General features: G+C 40.6%; 1 protein-coding gene across 1 annotated transcript; it reads right to left on the reverse strand.

Moving 5' to 3' along the window:
* Positions 1 to 243: 243 nt before the first annotated feature.
* Positions 244 to 16,760, reverse strand: LOC122767314 (glycine-rich cell wall structural protein). Its single transcript, XM_044022767.1, has 25 exons — positions 16,510 to 16,760; positions 15,260 to 15,307; positions 15,074 to 15,100; positions 14,911 to 14,970; positions 14,784 to 14,816; positions 14,096 to 14,170; positions 13,898 to 13,981; positions 12,972 to 13,001; positions 11,395 to 11,445; positions 10,808 to 10,858; positions 7,783 to 7,845; positions 7,643 to 7,690; positions 7,462 to 7,518; positions 6,637 to 6,681; positions 6,361 to 6,393; positions 5,740 to 5,775; positions 5,577 to 5,636; positions 5,230 to 5,268; positions 4,888 to 4,929; positions 4,647 to 4,703; positions 3,340 to 3,414; positions 2,622 to 2,654; positions 1,965 to 2,003; positions 567 to 623; positions 244 to 378 (listed from the first exon to the last, which is right to left on the reverse strand). Exons 1-25 carry the CDS (start codon positions 16,754 to 16,756, stop codon positions 374 to 376), a joined length of 1,395 nt encoding a protein of 464 aa, XP_043878702.1. The 5' UTR covers positions 16,757 to 16,760; the 3' UTR covers positions 244 to 373.
* Between the last annotated feature and the right edge of the window lie 1,723 nt (positions 16,761 to 18,483).

An 18,483-nucleotide genomic window follows, 5' to 3' on the forward strand; every position in this document is an offset into this window, starting at 1 on the left:
TTTAAACTCAGAGGCTTCCATTCAGCATCACTTGACATATAATTTATTGGATTAAAACAAGAAAACAGTTCATTTTAACATTAATTGTAAAAAATTGGCACAGGTTACTTGCACTTTTTATTTGTTTATGTTCACCACTGATTTTTTTTTTTTTCCAGCATTGATGCTGCCGTTTCTGGACCAACAAAACAAAATGTCCATTTATAGAGAGAGTGAGAGACCAAAAAAAAAAAAGAAAAAAAAGAAAACATAAGGCAAAGCTGATAACAACAAAAAAAAACAATCCAGGACAAAATGGAGTGAAACACACAAAACACATTACAGTGAACACATCATGGAAACAATCCACTTCAGGAGGTTCAGGTCATGTGAATTAACCTGATTGTAGAGGGGAGACAAGGGGGTGGGGGGGTGTGAGGACACACAAAGACACACAGTCAGGAAAGGTTTGGTCAGTGGCAGTGGCTGTGAAACCACTGAGTTTTGTTTTCCTCTGTTTTTACGTCAAAAGAGAAACATGGGGGAAGTGGTCCTGCATGTCAAACACTTCAACACTTCACTCTCACCTTTGTATCCATTTCCAAGGGGACCGTTCATGCCGCCATATTTTCCAGCCTGCTCTCCTGTGAAAGAGCACATCCAAAAGGATTTCAATAATGTGCCTGTTTTATGTTAAAGGGGACATATTATGTAAAATCAACTTTTTAACCATTTAAATACTTATATTTGGGACTCTGGAGGCCCTACCAGTCGCCAAAGTGTGGAAAAACAATACTCAGTCATGTTTTCGTGGTCCCACTTAGTGTAAGTATAGGCGATAAAACACTTGATGTTGAATTCCCTGCGCCCTGGCAGCATGCGCATTTCACCACGAATGTTACCACCCCACCAGTAAGTTTACTTGGAGAGCTCCACCTTAGCTCCACCTTGAAGTGTGCTGTTCGTGGCTGCACAGTGGAGCACAGTGTTTTACACAAACTTCCAGCCTCAGAGGATTTTGTATATGAAGCTAATGTGCCGGATAAAGTCAGCAAACATGTGTTTGTGTGTTCGCACCACTTCACGTCAGACTGCCGCCAGCGGTCGCCGTATTTAGTCAGGGGACGTATTTCACTGACGTACAAACACATACATTGTTAAGAAAAGGTCACATAGAGCCGCTGGCGATCAGCGGTGCTGCACTCTCTGTGAAAATCAGTTAAAAAGACATAGGGACAGCACCGCTGATAGTCAGCGGCGAGCTGCCTAAACTGGCGCTGTGTGTGACTGATCGCCAGCTCCGGAGCATACAGTCACCGGTCTGATACAGTCACATACAGCTGCAGTTTATTCAGCTCGCCACGCGCCGCTGGCAATCAGCGGTGGCAAGATCTCCGGAGCACAGTCGCCGGTCTGATACAGTCACATACAGCGGCAGTTTATTCAGCCCGCCGCACGCCGCTGGCAATCAGCGGTGGCGATCAGTGGTGCTGTAACCAAGTGTTTTTAACTGATTTACAGTTGGGCAGTGTTCAGCTCGATCCTTATGTAGGACGTCTCTTCCTGTGTTTTCTGCACACACTGCCATGTTGATATTGTCAGAGAACTAGTGGAGTGAGGGGGAGAGAAATGGAGCTGAGTGAGTGAGCACTGTAAAGAGGACAAATCAGAAACCCCCTGGATGATAATACACAATGCATATGCAGGTGTAGTTTCTACGTGCAAGCGATGAGTAAAAGTGGCCGAAGGTCATCTTCCAAAAATAGTTTTGCTTCATTTTGTTTTAGTCTAAAAAAAAAACACCAAGCAAACTGTGAGTATAAGGTTTAAAAATATTTAGATGCACATAAAACCCATACACTAAACAGAAATGAAAGCTACAGTAGCACAGGTGCAGTGACTCTGTGTGTCATCATGATTATCATGACAGAGAAGCAGCTAAATGCAAAGTAAGTGGAAGTTGTTTATGGGGTTTTCTTGCTTACCCAAAGCATCCTGAGTCGCCCCCATCTGAGCACCATAACCTGACCAAACACATGCAGAAGATATCATGTTAGATTTTTAATTGCTTGTTAACAAAAAATATCTGGCAACAACTCAACACATTAAGGTACGTAGACACGGTCAAGATAAAAACTGAGTATCGGAATGAGGAAGAAACGAAGGTGACTTTGAAAGCGTTATGGTTATTGGTGTCTGACTGTCTTTCACAACTGTTCTCAGAATCGACTGGGCTTTTCACACACAATCATCCTCGAGGTCTACAGAGAATGTCCAAAAAAGACAAGAGTTCAGAGAAGAATGACCAAAACTGTTACAAAGTGACAGAAAGGCAACAGTAATTCAAATAACCACTCCTTACGCAGAGGACATCGACCTAACAGCAGCAGAAAACCACACCAGGTGCATCTTCTGACACTCTATCACATGTGTAGTTTACTAAATAAAGTGATTGCTGTGCATTTTTATATTTATAAAAATAGCTATAGATGCAGCATTCATGGAGTTTTATTGTGTGTTTGTGTGGGTTTTATGCTGTGGAAACATTCATCTGAGGTTAAGGTTTAAGGTTAAGGTCAGAGGCATAAGGGTTAGTTAAGTAATAGTTAACAGGTTATGGTTAGACTAAGTTACTACTTCACCTGTTTGCTGATTTCCAAATCCTGCACCAGCTTCTGAAACAACACAAAACATAATTAATGGACTTCATTAGGGTTAACAACAATGAAGACTCTAAATATGATATAAATGCTTCACTAAGCACAGGCTGTAAAGAGAAACATGCACAACGTCATGTGACCAGAAAAGGAGTGAAGAATACAGAAACTGAAGACATGTCTTTTTCAATCTGTCAAGAATAAAGTCGACTATGAGAATAAAGTCAGAATTATTTTTCAAGCAAAATCTGAGACCATCAGCTGCAACACCTGTGTTAATCAGTTTGGCACATCAGCACAACATTATCATTAACATCAGGACTTAAAAATAGAGAATTATTACTTTTTTGCTCTCTTCAGTTTGGCCCTAATACTACTTTGTAAAAAAATAAAAAGCCTCAAGGTTGTGACATCAGACGCTCATGAAAAAGTCATATCCTTACACATAACTGACCTAAAACACGACACAGACTCAGCTCACATCATAAAAACACAGTTTGTCCTGTGCTAAAAACACAGTGGTAGGAAATAAATTCATCATTCTGAAGAACGCCTGCACTCATTTTAGCCTCTTCCGCTCTCAACTGTCGGACAGCGAGCTCCCACTTCACTGGGTGACATTATAAGCAAACAACACCCTGAAGCAGAGTTTTTTCCACCCCACAGTTCTTCACACTTCATAGCTCACAAGCTCTTTTCTCACCATATTTGCTGGAGGTTTTAGCACCTTCAGCAGTCAGGCTGAGTGGCTGAGCAGCATACGGATAGCCCCCTTCACCTGGGGGACAAACACATCAGTTATAAACTCTGCTTGTGGTAAATGACATGTTGAGTACATGTGATGTACAAGAAGAAAAAAAAATGTTGTGAATTTTCTATAACTTGTTTTTGCTCTTTGATCTGCTGAAGGCCCGAGGCTGTGATTTCTTAATCGATGGACAACGTTGTGAGGCGTTTGATACCTTGACTGCCCTGACTACACCAACAAACACATGCAGGCAAAAGTTTTCGAAAAAAACAAAGGAGAACCAGTTATTCTCCATGAACTGGGACAATGCACTGTTGCCATGGTTACCAACAAGGAAGTATTCAATAGCCTCTCATCCATCCATCCATTGTCTCCTGTTTTATCCTCCACATGATTTGAGAGTTGCCCGTGTTTCTGACCAGGTTATGAACCCGGGTGGTCATTTCATTGTGGGAAATGTGTTTATTTTTGTAGGGAGTTCATGAACAAGTCGATACCACTCTCACATCGGTGTGGTAATTATTTTATTATAGCCATCACGACGATTAGCTTAACATAGCTTCGCTTCGCATCTGAAGGAATTTAGGTACATGCAACTGGACCTGCTTTAGTTAGCTTAGCTTTGTAAAAACAATGGAAAGTGGGCAAGCCAGTTGTCAACAAATTCAACAATGCAAGTTACAAAAAATGTTTTTACATGTAATTATATGCTGCTAATTGTAATTACAAAATGTGATGCTGATCATTTTACAGCACAATATTTCCTGATACATATTTAGGTGTCAATGTTTTCCTTTATGTATAACGATGATGTGTAAAAATGCTGACCCATAATATGTTTAGTTCTTAAGTTAATAAGCCAGCTCAGGAAGCTGCACCTTCAGTTGCCATGGTGGAAATTCTTTTTATTGTCAAAGGTGGTAAATGGCCTGTATTTATATAGCACTTTTCTAGTCTTGACGACCACTCAAAAGTGCTTCACACTTTTTGCCATTCACCCATTCTCTCACACTTTCATACAGCGCCTCTTTTACTCATTACTCATCTTTCATACTCATTTACACGCTGCCGGCACAGCTGTCAGGAGCATCATGGGGTTGTGTCTTGCCCAAAGAGCTGGGAATAGAAACCACAACCTTCAAGTTGAAAGACGACACGCTTTGTCACTGAGCTACCGTCGCCCCCAAGATGTAACATAAATGTAACATAAATGTAACATAAATGTATTCTATTATACAATGAGTTTGCCAACACATTCTTACCTTCCAGTCTAGTAGGAATCACTGGGGCATTACCATAAGGAACCTGAGGGGCGCCTCCTACAGAGAGGAAGAAAATATATTCAGGTGGTCAAACTGACTCATATCATTTCTCTCTTTTCACCCTTTCATCTGCACAGGCTTTGAACAAAGCTCTGAACTATGCTCCAGTCTGACTCATCCATGAAAGCCACTTTGAGTGAAGCCTGACTAACAGTGTGTCAGACATGGAAGTTGTGCTCACCATATTTGCCTGCAGTTGAATCCAGTCCTGCACCGAGTGCTCCTGAAAGAAGACGAGAGAGTCACAGATTCCGCTGTTTTCTCCTCAGCTTTGATTAAAATAATGTTGACAGATAAAATAATAACTTTGATGTTTGCTGCAAGTGGTTGTTTGTTTTCTGATTCAAACTATGTTGCTTTTGACAACAAACAGACTGCAGGTTCTGCGGCACTGTGTGCTGGAAAGAGCACAGGTGTGCGTTCATATTGTTTTTATACAAAAATGTCAAATGTGTAAAGCATGTGTTGGTTTATTTGCTTCAGTGTGTGGCAGCAGGATGACTATACAGTGTTAAACTCTTACCGTATCCTCCCTGGCCACCATAGCCTCCTGTACTGAGGGCTGAAAATCATAAGTACAAACATGTAGGTTACAAACTCTTACTTCCTTAAACAATTCACATGAAACTGGTGAGAGTGGGCAAGGAAAAGCATCTACAGGAGCAGGAAATCAGATTAATCACGTTTAAAGCGGTCAGCTTTTGTAAATAAGAGACAATAGCTACACCCAGTGTTCAGCAGAGGAGCTGTTATTCCACTCATGGCCTCTTATTATTATTTTATTTTCAGCTCTAGTAGGTTAAGCAGCTACGGGTTAATGCCATCACCTGTTATAGCCTCTGACCGGTTATAACTGGTTTTAACAGTTACCTTTACGCTTCCCTGCTTTGTTCTCAGCAACATCAGCTAACTCTGCAGGGTAACCAAGCCCTGAAACATAGTTCTATAAATTAGCACTATGATGATGTCAGCGAGTCTTTGACTTTGTCAAAGCAGACTTCAGTCTCGCCTTTCCTGCACATTCAGCACTCACCGGCTCCATATCCGTCGCTGAATCCATTCCCGTAGCCTGGTCAGAGAAAAAGGCTGAATGTTAAAATCAGATTGAAATCAATATATATATAAACCTTAAAGGGACTATAATTATATTAAGACATAACATTTCCATTATATGTCATCAGAGATTAAGGAAAAGTAAAACTGGCATTACTGATAACAATAGTGCCAGCATATTCACAAAATATGTGCTGCAGTTTATATGTCCTTGTGGGTACTTTTCATTCTCTACTCCTCTCCCTTCACTTTGTTGGAGGATATTTAATGTATATAAAGTTGTTTCAGTCCTTAATTGTCACCCTGTCATCTCCTCTCATCATATGATCATTCTCCACTGCTGCTCCAAAGCACACACACTTTCAATCTCCGCCTGCTGCTGACACAATGAAATTATCCAAACAGGTTCAATGTCAGAAACAAAAAAGTGGGTATAAGTATTTAGCAAATCTGGCAACCACGCACATGTACAGTAATGTTTTAAGTAGCGTTTGCAGTCAGCGTTTTTAAAGGCTAATGTCCACAATTCAATGGTACATTTCATATTTCTGAAGAAAACGGGGGAGGAAAGGAGACACTAAGGGGAACATATGACCAGTACCTGCAGCCAAAGCTTTTGCCGCATCTCCTCCACCTGCAGAGAGAACCAGAACAAAGACAGCTCTTAAACAGTCTGCCTTAGCTGAACATCCCCATTGTTGTAACTGACGCCAATGATTCCCTGACTCCCTCTGACACCAAAGAGAATAAAAAATTATGTCAAATAATTCACCTTTCAAGGTAAATTGTTTGCTTCAGCCTCAGTGTTGTCGTACATAGTGTGTGCACTTTGACTGGAAGCGTTTCAATTTCTCAGCACTGGTGATTTGCCACTTACCATAGCCGTTGCCAACAGCACCCAGGTACGCTCCCTCTCCGTAGCCTGTGATCAGATTTGTTTCACACAGAAAATACAAGTATTTAGCCTAAGACAAACATAAAACACTTTTAAACAACACTGCTTGAGGCCGTAGAGATTGTGCAATAGACATGTGGTGCTTTTATTATTATTTTAGTATTTATTTACAGTATCAAGTGCATGCATTGTGTAATATATGTAAAGTGTCTGTGTGGTCATATTTTATCGTGAGTTGCTTTTATTATTATCTGTGAAGGTATTATTATGTTTGTCTGTAAAACAAATTTGGGGTACGTGTTTACTACTACTGTAAATAATAATAATAACAACAACAACAGTAGTAACACATCCATGCTGAAAAGGGAGAAGGTCAGATTCACAGGATTTTGGCGATGACTAAAATAATAGATGAGTATTATTTCCTCTTCTGCATTTCACTGGGAAGTATTCACCAGAGGGAAGAAAAAAACATGACCTTTAAAGCAAAGTATAGTTCAACGGTCACTGCTATTTTTAGTATTACTTTTAGTATTAATTAGTATTAACTTCCACGCAAATGACCTGAACATTAATCATCAATCTGTCACAATCATACTATGTCAGGTCTACTGTACAGACATGTGCAGGATTTAAAGCTAAAACCAGCTGCCGGTTGTTGAAACAGTTATTGTGGCTGCATCCTTACGTTGCATCAAACCTCTCATCTAACTCCTGGCAAGAACTCAAATAATCTGTATGGAAGAGAAAAGGCTGAAGAACAGAAAGGATGCAAAATCGACAGATGAAAAAAAAACACAGCCTCACCGTTTAACTTGCCGGCAGCACCTTGAGGATACCCACCTTGTCCAAGTGCAGCAGCAGCTGACATTTATTTGAGAGACAGGCAGGATGTGGTACACAAAGGGAAAAAAAACAAGCACATACTTTCTCTTAAATCACAACAAAAGAAACAGAGCGTGAAAATGGAAAATGTATGTACTTCTACCTCCAAGTTTGCCAGCTGCACCACCCAGGTACGTTCCCTGTCCCAATCCTGTGGATAGAGCATAGGAAACATTCATCATCATCTCCATCTGCTTAAAAAAGGGCTGTTAGATTTGTGTGAATTTATTGCACAACAATTACCTGCGCCATAGCCTCCAGCACCAAGGCTGGCTCCCAGGTAGTTCCCTGCTCCTCCAGTGTAACCTGTGGAAAACACAAAATCACCAGGAATTTAACATGGACACAATATCAAATAGTCTTATGAAACACTAAAGATAAACATTGACAGGGAAAAGGTTAATATTCAAACATTTACCTTTTTTTGTCAAAGCTTTTGGAAACTTTTGACATCAGCTGTACTTAAACTGTTTTTACTTTTCTGTGCATCATTCTTGAGTGTTTTATAAATGACAATTATTATAACATTATATGATAGTTATCACACAATAACCCAGATTCTCCAGATTCAACAGGAACAATTCCATAAAGCTCTACTATAACATTGAATACCACAATCAGGTTAAGACACAGGTTAACAATTACAAATGTATAATAAGTTTCCATCTCCACAACATACAGTGGTTTTCTTGGACAAGTGTTTGGCATGTGCTGTAGACAGCAGAGCAAAGAGACACACGTTATTCAGCACCTTCACTATTGTGCAGTGTCTTTCCTGGACTAAATCCTAAAAACAACAGATGTCATGGACCTTTGAAATAACACAACCTTAAATACACTTCATGTGGATCATTATTGGCAAATCCCACATAAAAAGACACCATGTGTGAGGAAACCAAAGCAGTGAGATACATTTGCTCACAATGAGTCCAGTCCATGAAATAAATACAAATGATGGGTCCGTTCTCAGCAATCACAAGCCACATGACACTTCATTTAAAGCCAATAAATGCAAAAAACGTGATTATCTTCCAGTTGTTGATTTACATTAAAGAGAAGTCACACTGATTATAATAAAACACTTAGATAAAGTCTGTTTGGATCAAATATCATTCATCTCAGATCTATAAAACGAGCCATGGTACTACCAAGATAATTTAATTATAATAAGGCCATCATGCATTTGTTGGCATGAGGTTTGGGAACTAAAGATCAGCTACTACAGAAGTCCACTCAGTCCCTGCACAGGTGAAATGACGCCGAGACGCCTGCTCGACTGTGCTCAGGAAAACACACCCAGGCAACAGGTGTTCTGTTTGCTGTTCTATGATTTAGAGGTATAAAGAAATGACAGAGTATGCTGAGTTTAATTTCTTCCCTTATACTTTCATGTGTCCACAAAAAACAAACAAACTATTAAACAACTAAGTTATACATGGATTATTTGTGCTGAGGAGGTGAGAGGAGAAGCGCTTACGTGTTGCCTGGTTATTCCTCCTAGTTTGCCTTGGGATACCGAGAGCCTTTGGCTCTTTGCCCCCATGTTCAACACGATAAAGGTGCTTTGCTTCACCAGCAAAGTCTTCAGATTCCTGCCCTTCCACTGAGTCGACGGCAACGCCCTGGCTTCCACCTGCAGGCGGTACTATGAGACCTACTCTTCCTTGAAGACTGAGAGAACCACGACTCCCGCTTTCTATAGCAACACGTCCATGGATTTTAAGCCCATCTGTGCCTTCGGTCACCAGCACAAGGTCTCTGACACCCTGCTTGTCTGCTGCGTAAGTTAAATGGTCTCGGGGTTCCTGAGTTTGTGAAAAAGGCGATGGATAGAATTTCTCTTTTTGTGCTTTTGGAGCTGCATGGCCAAGATGCTCACTGTTTGTCCCAAGTTGAAGCTGAGGCACTAAACTCAGCTCACGGTGATCGATTTCCCTCGTGGATCCACAGTTTTGGGTCCACTGATTTTGTTGAAAGGCCCGATCATATTCTCTAGCTCTCTGGTCAGGAGAGGAGGCAGAGCTCGAGCTTCTGATGCCGTCATTTTTCAAAGGCAGCTGCTGTCTAACTCCTCCAGCTCCCAGTGTGGCTTCGTGGTTTGTGGTGCTCTTTCTTTTCAAGACTGTGGGCTCATGACTACCTCCTCCTTGTGCTTGTGAAGCATAAAGACCCTGATTTTTACCAATACTTGATGACCTAACAATCGGATCAAGGCCTTTGACCTCTCCTCCTTTCTGTAATTTAGCTGCAAAGGGACCAAGAATACCATCTACTCCAACTGGCATCTCAGGTACAACACTTCTGTCTCTGTTTCCATACATGGGAACAAGAGCTCTGCTCTTTTTTCTCTTCGGATCTTGAGCATCTTGGCCCAGACTGGGCAACTCAGGTCCTCCCAAATCTGCTGCAGACAAACCTAGCAGAGAAATATCATGCATTCATGATTTCTTCTTGGCTCAACAGCACACTGTGGAAACCAGTGGCAAAAACATGTTCTGTTTGGCAGTTCAATTCAAAGACTGCACTTTGAATTTAATGATGTGTGTATTTAAGCATCCGATGTCATACATCGCATCATCTTTGGAGTAATCAGTACTCAAATTTAAGACCAAATGGCTACAAAACCAAACCCATTATGGCCTGTGATTAGTCGACAGAAGAGGAAGAGGAGTCATCATCACGATGAAAAAGCAAGAAGATGACACAAAACTGAAGCTTTAGAGGGACATGCGTTGTCCTTCTCACTGCATCAGTGCAATGACATCAACATTAAACATACAACATCAACATGTTGCTGACCCAAAAACACATCACACCAGTGTTACAGCACAAGACAAAGCTTAGTAAAACACTGATGACACCGACAACGGCACACAGCAAATGTTTTAAGAGCTAAAAAAACATTTGCTAACAACAGATAATTCCACTTTCACAGCAAAAACTAACTTTTGCATTCATACGTTAACCAATTACTGCAACACAAAACCAGTACTGCAACCAGAACAAGGTCATTTCCATGGGGCACGCACACATAAACAAACAGGTGTGAGTGTTTTTTCTGGTGAATGATAATTAAATAACTATGCAGCATTACTGGTTCTGCAAAAGAAATAACCCTGCTAAAGATAACATCTTAATCTCACTCATGCAACGTGCAACAACACGTGTGCCTCTCAGTCTCACAGACAGAAGGTGCACACAGAACAAAGACACACATGGACAAACAAACAAACACAAAGACCACAGGTGGACGTGGTCAAGGCTTTACCAGGTATTTGGTCCTCAGCTCTCTGTCCAGTGGGATACCCAAGTCCGAGTCCTAATGGCAGCAGATAAGGGGGGACTGTCACTAGGGTCACTCACAATAGAGACTGACACTATGGCCTGCAATCTTTTTACGATCTGATTAAAACATCAGTGGCGTTAAAGGTCCAGCGTGTAATATTTGGGTAGGTTTTTATTGGCAGAAATTGAATACATTACCCATCAGTATGTTTGTATAAGTGTATAAGAAATTTAACATAAAGAAGGAGGCCACCGTCTTGCCTTGCCATGTTCCTCCAGTAATCCAATTAAACTGATCAGACAGAGTGTGTATTTGGCATTTTGAAGGGGAAGTTCATGACAAAAAATGACTTATTTTCTGGTCTGTAGTTTCCTGACATGTACGGGGAAACAGAGGGGTGAGCGTCTGTTACAATCTGCAGTTTTTCCATTAAGGTAGGCTTCATACTTTCCACGGCCACTTATCTGCAGAGTTCCACTAGTATATTGTGATTATGAAATTTTATTATGTCTTTAAATGGATGGAAGTAAAGTAAAGAGTCCTGACGTAAAGCATGATTCATCACCTACCTGGTCGAGCTCCATGATAGCCCATGCCGGCGAGAGATCCTTGCCCGTATCCTGGCAAGGAAACAAAGTTCAGTCTAGTCAAGTCAAGTCAACTTTATTTCTAGAGCACATTTAAAAAACAGTGCTTTGCAGAGTTCAAGGAACAGCAACAAAAACGATATAAAACTGTAAAATAGTGACATAATAAAATAGTAAAAACTACGTAGAATTGTCCGGGGTTGACTATTCTTATCCTTATGTGAAGGGTCAGTCAGTCATCATCTACCGCTTTATCCTCCACCAGAGGGTCGCGGGGGGTGCTGTGCCAATCTCAGCTACATCGGGCGATAGGCGGGGTACGCCCTGGACAGTTCGCCAGTCCATCGCAGGGCCACACACAACTAGAGACAAACAACCATTCACTCTCACACTCACTCCTATGGTCAATTTAGAGTGTCCAATTGACCTAATCCCCACATTGCATGTTTTTTAGACTGTGGGAGGAAGCCGGAGAACCCGGAGAGAACCCACGCACACACGGGGAGAACATGCAAACTCCATGCAGAAAGGCCCTTGTTCCAACCGGGGCTCGAACCCGGGTCTTCTCACTGCAAGGCGAGAGTGCTAACCACTACACCACCGTGTGACCCATGTGAAGGGTCATTAATTAATATTTTTTTAATCATCTTAGGGAAATTATTTCTCTGCATTTGACCCATCCTAGAATTAGGAGCAGTGGGTTGCCACCCAGGGCACCCAGGGAGCAATGGGGGTTGGGTACCTTGCTCAGGGGTACCCCAGCCCTTCGGCGACCCTCCAGTTACAAGCCAATTTCCTTTTCCAATTAGAAGTGATTTAAGGTATTCAATAGTGGAGGCAGATTTAATTTCCATGGGTAACTCGTTCCAAAGTTTAGGGGCAGCTACAGAAAAGGCTTTTAGTTGGGATTTTGGCTACATCTAAAAGCAGCCTGTTATTAGACCTCAGAGCTCGGGATGGGGTGTGAAGAAGAAGGAACTCCGAGAGGGAAGATGGTGCCAAACCGTTAGGAGCTTTAAAAACCAACAATAAAATCTTAAAATCAATCCTAAAACAAATAGGAACACGGATGTACTGTGGTCTCTTTCCTGTTAAAAAGTGAGTGGCAGCGATCTGGACCAGCTGGAGTCGCTGGATACATGACAGATTATTACAATAATCCAGCCGAGATGTTACAAAAGTGTGAATTAGTGTCTCTAAAACCTTGCAAGGGAGACAGGCCTTCACCTTGGCGAGGAGCCTTAGTTGAAAAAAAAGCTTGACTTAACGACGGCCGAGGTTTGTTTGCCGGCATTCGGAGGAGGTAGAGCAATATTTTTAAATCACAACAACACTAACAAACACACTACATTACTCGTGGGCCCGGGTTTTTTCCGCTGCTACACAAGCTCAATGTCATTTATGTGCTCGGACGCGACCCAACTAATGCATCATTTTCACAGACAGTGACAAAGTGCCTCTTAGTTGGGATTCATCAAACAAACAAGCAGAGCTATTTCAGAACCATGCGGGGACAACACTGCACAGAAAACCACGAGACAAACTGTGTCATTACTTACCGGGCAGATTGCCAAGACCAGCACCATAGGCTGCAAAATCAAAACACAGAGTTAATGAACAGAGTTAATGAAGAGAGTGCTTTACATTTTTATAAGCAACACTGGCTCCTGTATGCATCACTGTATTCTGTATGAGTTTGTATGTAGACACGCCGTCACTCACTGTAAGAACAGAATGTCATCTGTATATGTTGGTCTACAAACGTGGCCATTTTGGCCACTGATGCAGAAGTCAAAAAGTCACCACCACCAGGCTCGTTTAAAGCGTCATCATGTTCACAAATTCAGTTAAACAGTGTTGTGCTAGAAAATTGCAGTTGTTTTAAATGAATTGTCGCCGTCCTGGTCAGGCCTCTCTCGTCAAAGAGTTTATATATCTCTTAAATAAAGGTCAGGTAAAATAAAATACAGTATTTACAAATACTGTATCTCTGCTGCTGATACCCCTTAAACATTTATTTATTGCAAGTGCTTTATTGTAAAGTCTTTACTTAGAGAGAATTCAATTATTGCTTACATGTAAATCATCTCCTCTGTGCTTGTAGTCAAAGGGTGAGGATAAAACTACGATTTCATGGTTTGTCACTGCAATTAGCACGGGTGCCATTAGATGCCAATAAATGTATTTATAAGATGATTTGATACAATACTCTAGTATCAGTATTGGTGCGATACTGGCCAAAATGCTGTAAAGAAAGATGTTTAAAATATACATTAGTAGATTACTTGATCTTCTTTTATACATTAGCTTTGTTACTTCAATCACTGGACCAGGTTTATGTTTCTTTGTTAGTTTTTTCCTGTGTTTTAATTAGAATGAGAAATTGAACAATTTCCTGTAAAAATGCCCTGAAAAAAAATGGAAGGATTTTAAGTAAATCTCTTTAAAGTCATATGTGTGAATAAATAAACAAATACAAAAATACCACGTCTTGCATCCTGACCGTAGCCCAGTCCCAGTCCATTTGGAAGTCCAGTCCCCAGACCCATTCCTGTGCCCAGGCTGGCACCTGCAATTGCATTGATTGAGCATATATGATTTATTTGATAAGACCTGTCAGTCATGCTCAACAGAAAGAAGCAGCAGTTGAAGAAGATGACTTTCTAAGGTGATATTGACTTACCATATGCTCCCTGGGTTCCATATCCACCCGGCTTCAGACCTGCTCTACCTCCCAATCCAAGAGACCTGTAACCTCCTGCACACGTGAGAGAAGCAAATCAGTGTTGTTGACGATCAGCCATAGTCAAGGTGATCTCCACTGGGTTTTTCACCTCAAAGGTTGGATTAAAAACTGCTTTGCCCTTTATCCAAATAAAACGTTTTCCAGAATTTCTCAAATCAGAAAACCTTGTTTTCTAGACCTCGACTTTATGTAGTTTTATACTTGCGTTCCTACTTTGTTGTTAAGATTGTACCTTGTGTTTAGTAGAAAAGTAAATTGTAATAAAAGCATGGATGAATGAATGCAGAATTCCCAGAAAATTACATTCACGCTTTAAAAGCAAATAATCACAAATGTGCATGAATTTCACACAAACATGCTTCACCATAAGCACGGTCAGAACTATAAAGCCTGAATGAATGAATAAAGGGATATAATGACATGACTTTGGACACGATCACTCCAGTACATTTGTGTGACCAGCTGTCAAAATCATGTCAATGCTTTAGTGCATTAGAGCAGACTCTTTCACACTAAATTCCAGACTTTCAAGACTGCGCAAGCACACTGGTTGAATCTTGTATGAAAGATTTCTGTGAATCTGTTTGTCAAACAGAATAACTAAGTTAATTATGATGTGACTCACCAACACCAAGCTGAGCCCCTGGATAACGTCCAACTGTTGTTGAAGAAAAGAAACAATAAAATACTTGTGACTTATCTGTAGTGAAAGTAAAAGAAGGGCATGCAGATTAAAGGAAAGTCAAACATACGTCCAGTCTTCATTGCTTTGCTGCCATATCGGTTCCCCAGAGCGCCGAGGGCCCCTGCAACTAAGTTCAGACATAAGTTTTAATTTTTTTGTTGTTCTTCTGTTTAAAAATGTTTAATGGCATGTTATTTTAATAGGTTTTATTAAGAAAAAACACAACTGACCTCCAGGTTTTACTCCAACATTAACACCTGGAGAAAAAACAAAATGTAGAAACAGATGACAAACAAAAGAAAATGAAATTAAAAACATACAAGAATGTGTGGATTAATCTGAAAGCTCTTAAAGTACATGAGCAAAAAGTTTAAAAAAGTGAAACGTGAAGTTGAAAATGTGAAGGTGTGGTGTACCTCTGGCTGGCAGCACTCTCCCCCAGGACACACTCTGAGGTTTAACCCCTTGAAAAGGAAAACAAATTAAATATTAGTAATATATAAATATCTATGTATTTAATAGTAGCTGTTGTTGTCAAATAGAGTCATAAGTCCACACCATACTGTTCATGTTAGGGTAAAAATGGAAAATAATTACTGCATTAATGACATTTCCTTGCAAAATAGGTCATTATTATTATTTTGAAGATATATGTAATTCCTAATTAATTATAATTATACTGAATAATTGTCGTTAAAACAAAGAGACTAAGTTTGGTTTGTGTTAAGTTTCCTTTCATGTCTTTGACAGACGACGGACAAGGATGACTTCAAACTTGTGAATGTTACAAATGTCACGGCGGTGTTTCATGGCAGCACACACACACACACACACACACACACAGATCCTTTGAAGGAAGGAGAGGATGACGACGTCTGCGTGTCAGTTCTGCTCACATTTGCCCGTCAGATTTTTTTTTTCTTCAGGGTCTCGTGATTCAAAGGAATTAGATAATATGAAGCGCAGCAGAGACTTGGCGGGATCACTGATGCTGCAGCAGCCCGCAGACTGTCCAGCGCTGTCCAACGCCTCAATCTCAGAGACATGATATCTAACAAGTGAGTGAGAGTGACCCACGGAGGAGGACACTCATCCATTATGAAATCATACTGAGAAGATATTCCCTAATTAGTCCCACAATGGGGGAATTTGCTATACAAAATATTACAAACATGTAGGTTTATAAAAAAAAAAAGTGGTGGCTTTGCAGAGCAGAAATTTTGACACAGAACAGCACAGGTGCTCATGTCAGGACAGTGTGACAGTGAACCAGCATGCACCCTGAAACTGAGGAAGCTAAATGGAACACAGCCATCATTATTGTGACCATTTTACACCCATGATTTTCCTACTGTGACCTGTCAAAATTGTGTAGCATGAATATTATTATTATATAGCTCTGTTTAAAATAAGTGAAATTTGCTAAATAAAACTGTGCAGCATTAGTCAAAATGTAATTGCATTGCAACAGTTACACTATGTCACTGTCTATTTTATATTTTGTTCAAATTGGATGATTTTAAGTGATTATACATGACTCAGAGAATCATATTCCGACACTTTGACAAACGTCTGAACACAAAGTGAAAGTCAAAGACCAAAAGCTCCATGTAAAATGCAGCCGTCTGTCTTTTACTCATGCACATAAATCCTGCGTTTTTCTTACCGCCTTGCAGAGTTTGCTGAGCCAGCCAGAGGACCAGCGAGGTCTGGAGCAGAGCTCGCACCAGCATGATGGAGGAGACGAGATCGACACAACTGAGCAGCACAGGGAGTGAAGAGAGCAGCTGATGAGAGGACAAGGATTTAAGGTCCCACAGTCTCCCGGTGTCTTTTATATGATCTTCTCTCTGATTCACTCCCACTGAGATGTCCTGCCCTCTGAACACACACACACACACACACACACACATACACAATTCAAATCTTGGCCCTAAATTTAACCAGTTCTTCTGAAATGAGGTTCTGCCTCATTAGGACCAGGTTTTGGTCTCCATGAGGATGACAAGGTCAGTGTTTATGCTAGAAAAGGTCCTGTAGAGCTTACAAGCACACACATGTTTGCCAAGCTATTCTTTGTCTTGTTACAACACAACAGCCTGATTAAAACTTTATACTTAACCTTAACCATAACCAGTTAACCCTGACTTTTAACTAATCATAAACCACATCTCACTCCTTACGAGGTAAATGAGTACAAAGGATTTATACACACGTGCTTCTCAGAACATAAGAGATGCATTTCAGACACTGGTTTTATCATAATATCATGAACACGTTTTTAAATTCATAAAACTTAATTTTAATCATTTAATCTTATCTGTCTTGAGCAACTGTAAAGAACACTCCCTGTCAACCTCATCCAAGTGAAGACAAAGATAAAAAGCTGTTGTGCCACTCGCTGCTCTGTCACTATGTGCGGGGAAAGTGAACATGGGGCTGGTGAGTAAAGCGAGGACTTGTGAATTGATCATTTTAAATATACAAAGGCCATAAAACAGAGGCTGGTGTTGTGGTGAGGAAGTTGATCCCTGCAGAGCTCTGTTGTCCTGCACATGTCTCTATGTAGTAGATGCCCCACATTAACATGCCTTCTTCAGTAAAACACACAAAAACTGTGTTTCCTCCATAATTATACCTCTTACACGTTCACAAACACAGACACACGCAGCTGGACATAAGCGATCCTTGAAAAGCCTCACAGACACAGTCGGAATGCAAACACTCCTTTATTATTGGTCCTTTCCTTGGCCAATAATAAACTTGCTGGTGAACATCAGGCGTGTTTTTGTTGGTGTGTACACTGCGTAAACATTTCACTTCTCCTGAAAACAAGAACGGGGAAAATAATGAGTGCAAGCAATCAGAACATGTTTGAGCTGTATAAATATCCTGGCGGGGAAAAGAAAAGAAAAGTAAATTGCATGGTAAATATGACATCACTTTGGTTTTCACGCATGCTTTTGGTTGTACAGAAGTGCGTTGTAATCTCAGTGTGGTAACACATAACAATGACTGACACAAACTAATGATGATGGAATCATCAGGTCATGTTAACGAATCACTAGTTAGTGGTTCGGTAACATTATGTCAACATTTCCTATCCTGAGGTTCCACTCACACCTGAGCGTCCATGTCGTGCAGATACATAGAGTAGAAATGAAATGTCATGAGCATGTTAATTTATTTCTATTGATTTGTTTAAGGAAAGGGACAATGCATATAAATAAACATTAAAAATGTTAATATGCCAGGTTGTGTGGCCAGAGACTCATTTCCGCCTGTAGTCCCTTGGCAGGTTGATATTATAAGGGATAAAAATTAAAATACACCACCTTGACCAATGATTACCTCAAGGTTAACTAATGCTTAACTACTCTTTTAGGCCTCTTCACACTTTCCACATTCCCTGATCACAGAGACTCGTCCATGACATGCTTTTTTTGCAGATACAGAAAATATGAATAGTCCGGATGGGAATCTGTATCGGTTGGTATCGGTATATCGGCCAGATTAAAATGTAAAATTCAATACAATTGCTTCCTTTACTATGCACAGACTGTAAACAATGTAAATAAAAATCAACAAAAGCGTTTTAGCGGAGTCATCTTTGCGCTGTTTGTTCTTTTTGGGAGAACAA

This window comes from Solea senegalensis, linkage group LG3 (genome assembly GCF_019176455.1).
Source record: "Solea senegalensis isolate Sse05_10M linkage group LG3, IFAPA_SoseM_1, whole genome shotgun sequence".
In the NCBI taxonomy this organism is placed as follows: Eukaryota; Metazoa; Chordata; class Actinopteri; order Pleuronectiformes; family Soleidae; genus Solea; species Solea senegalensis.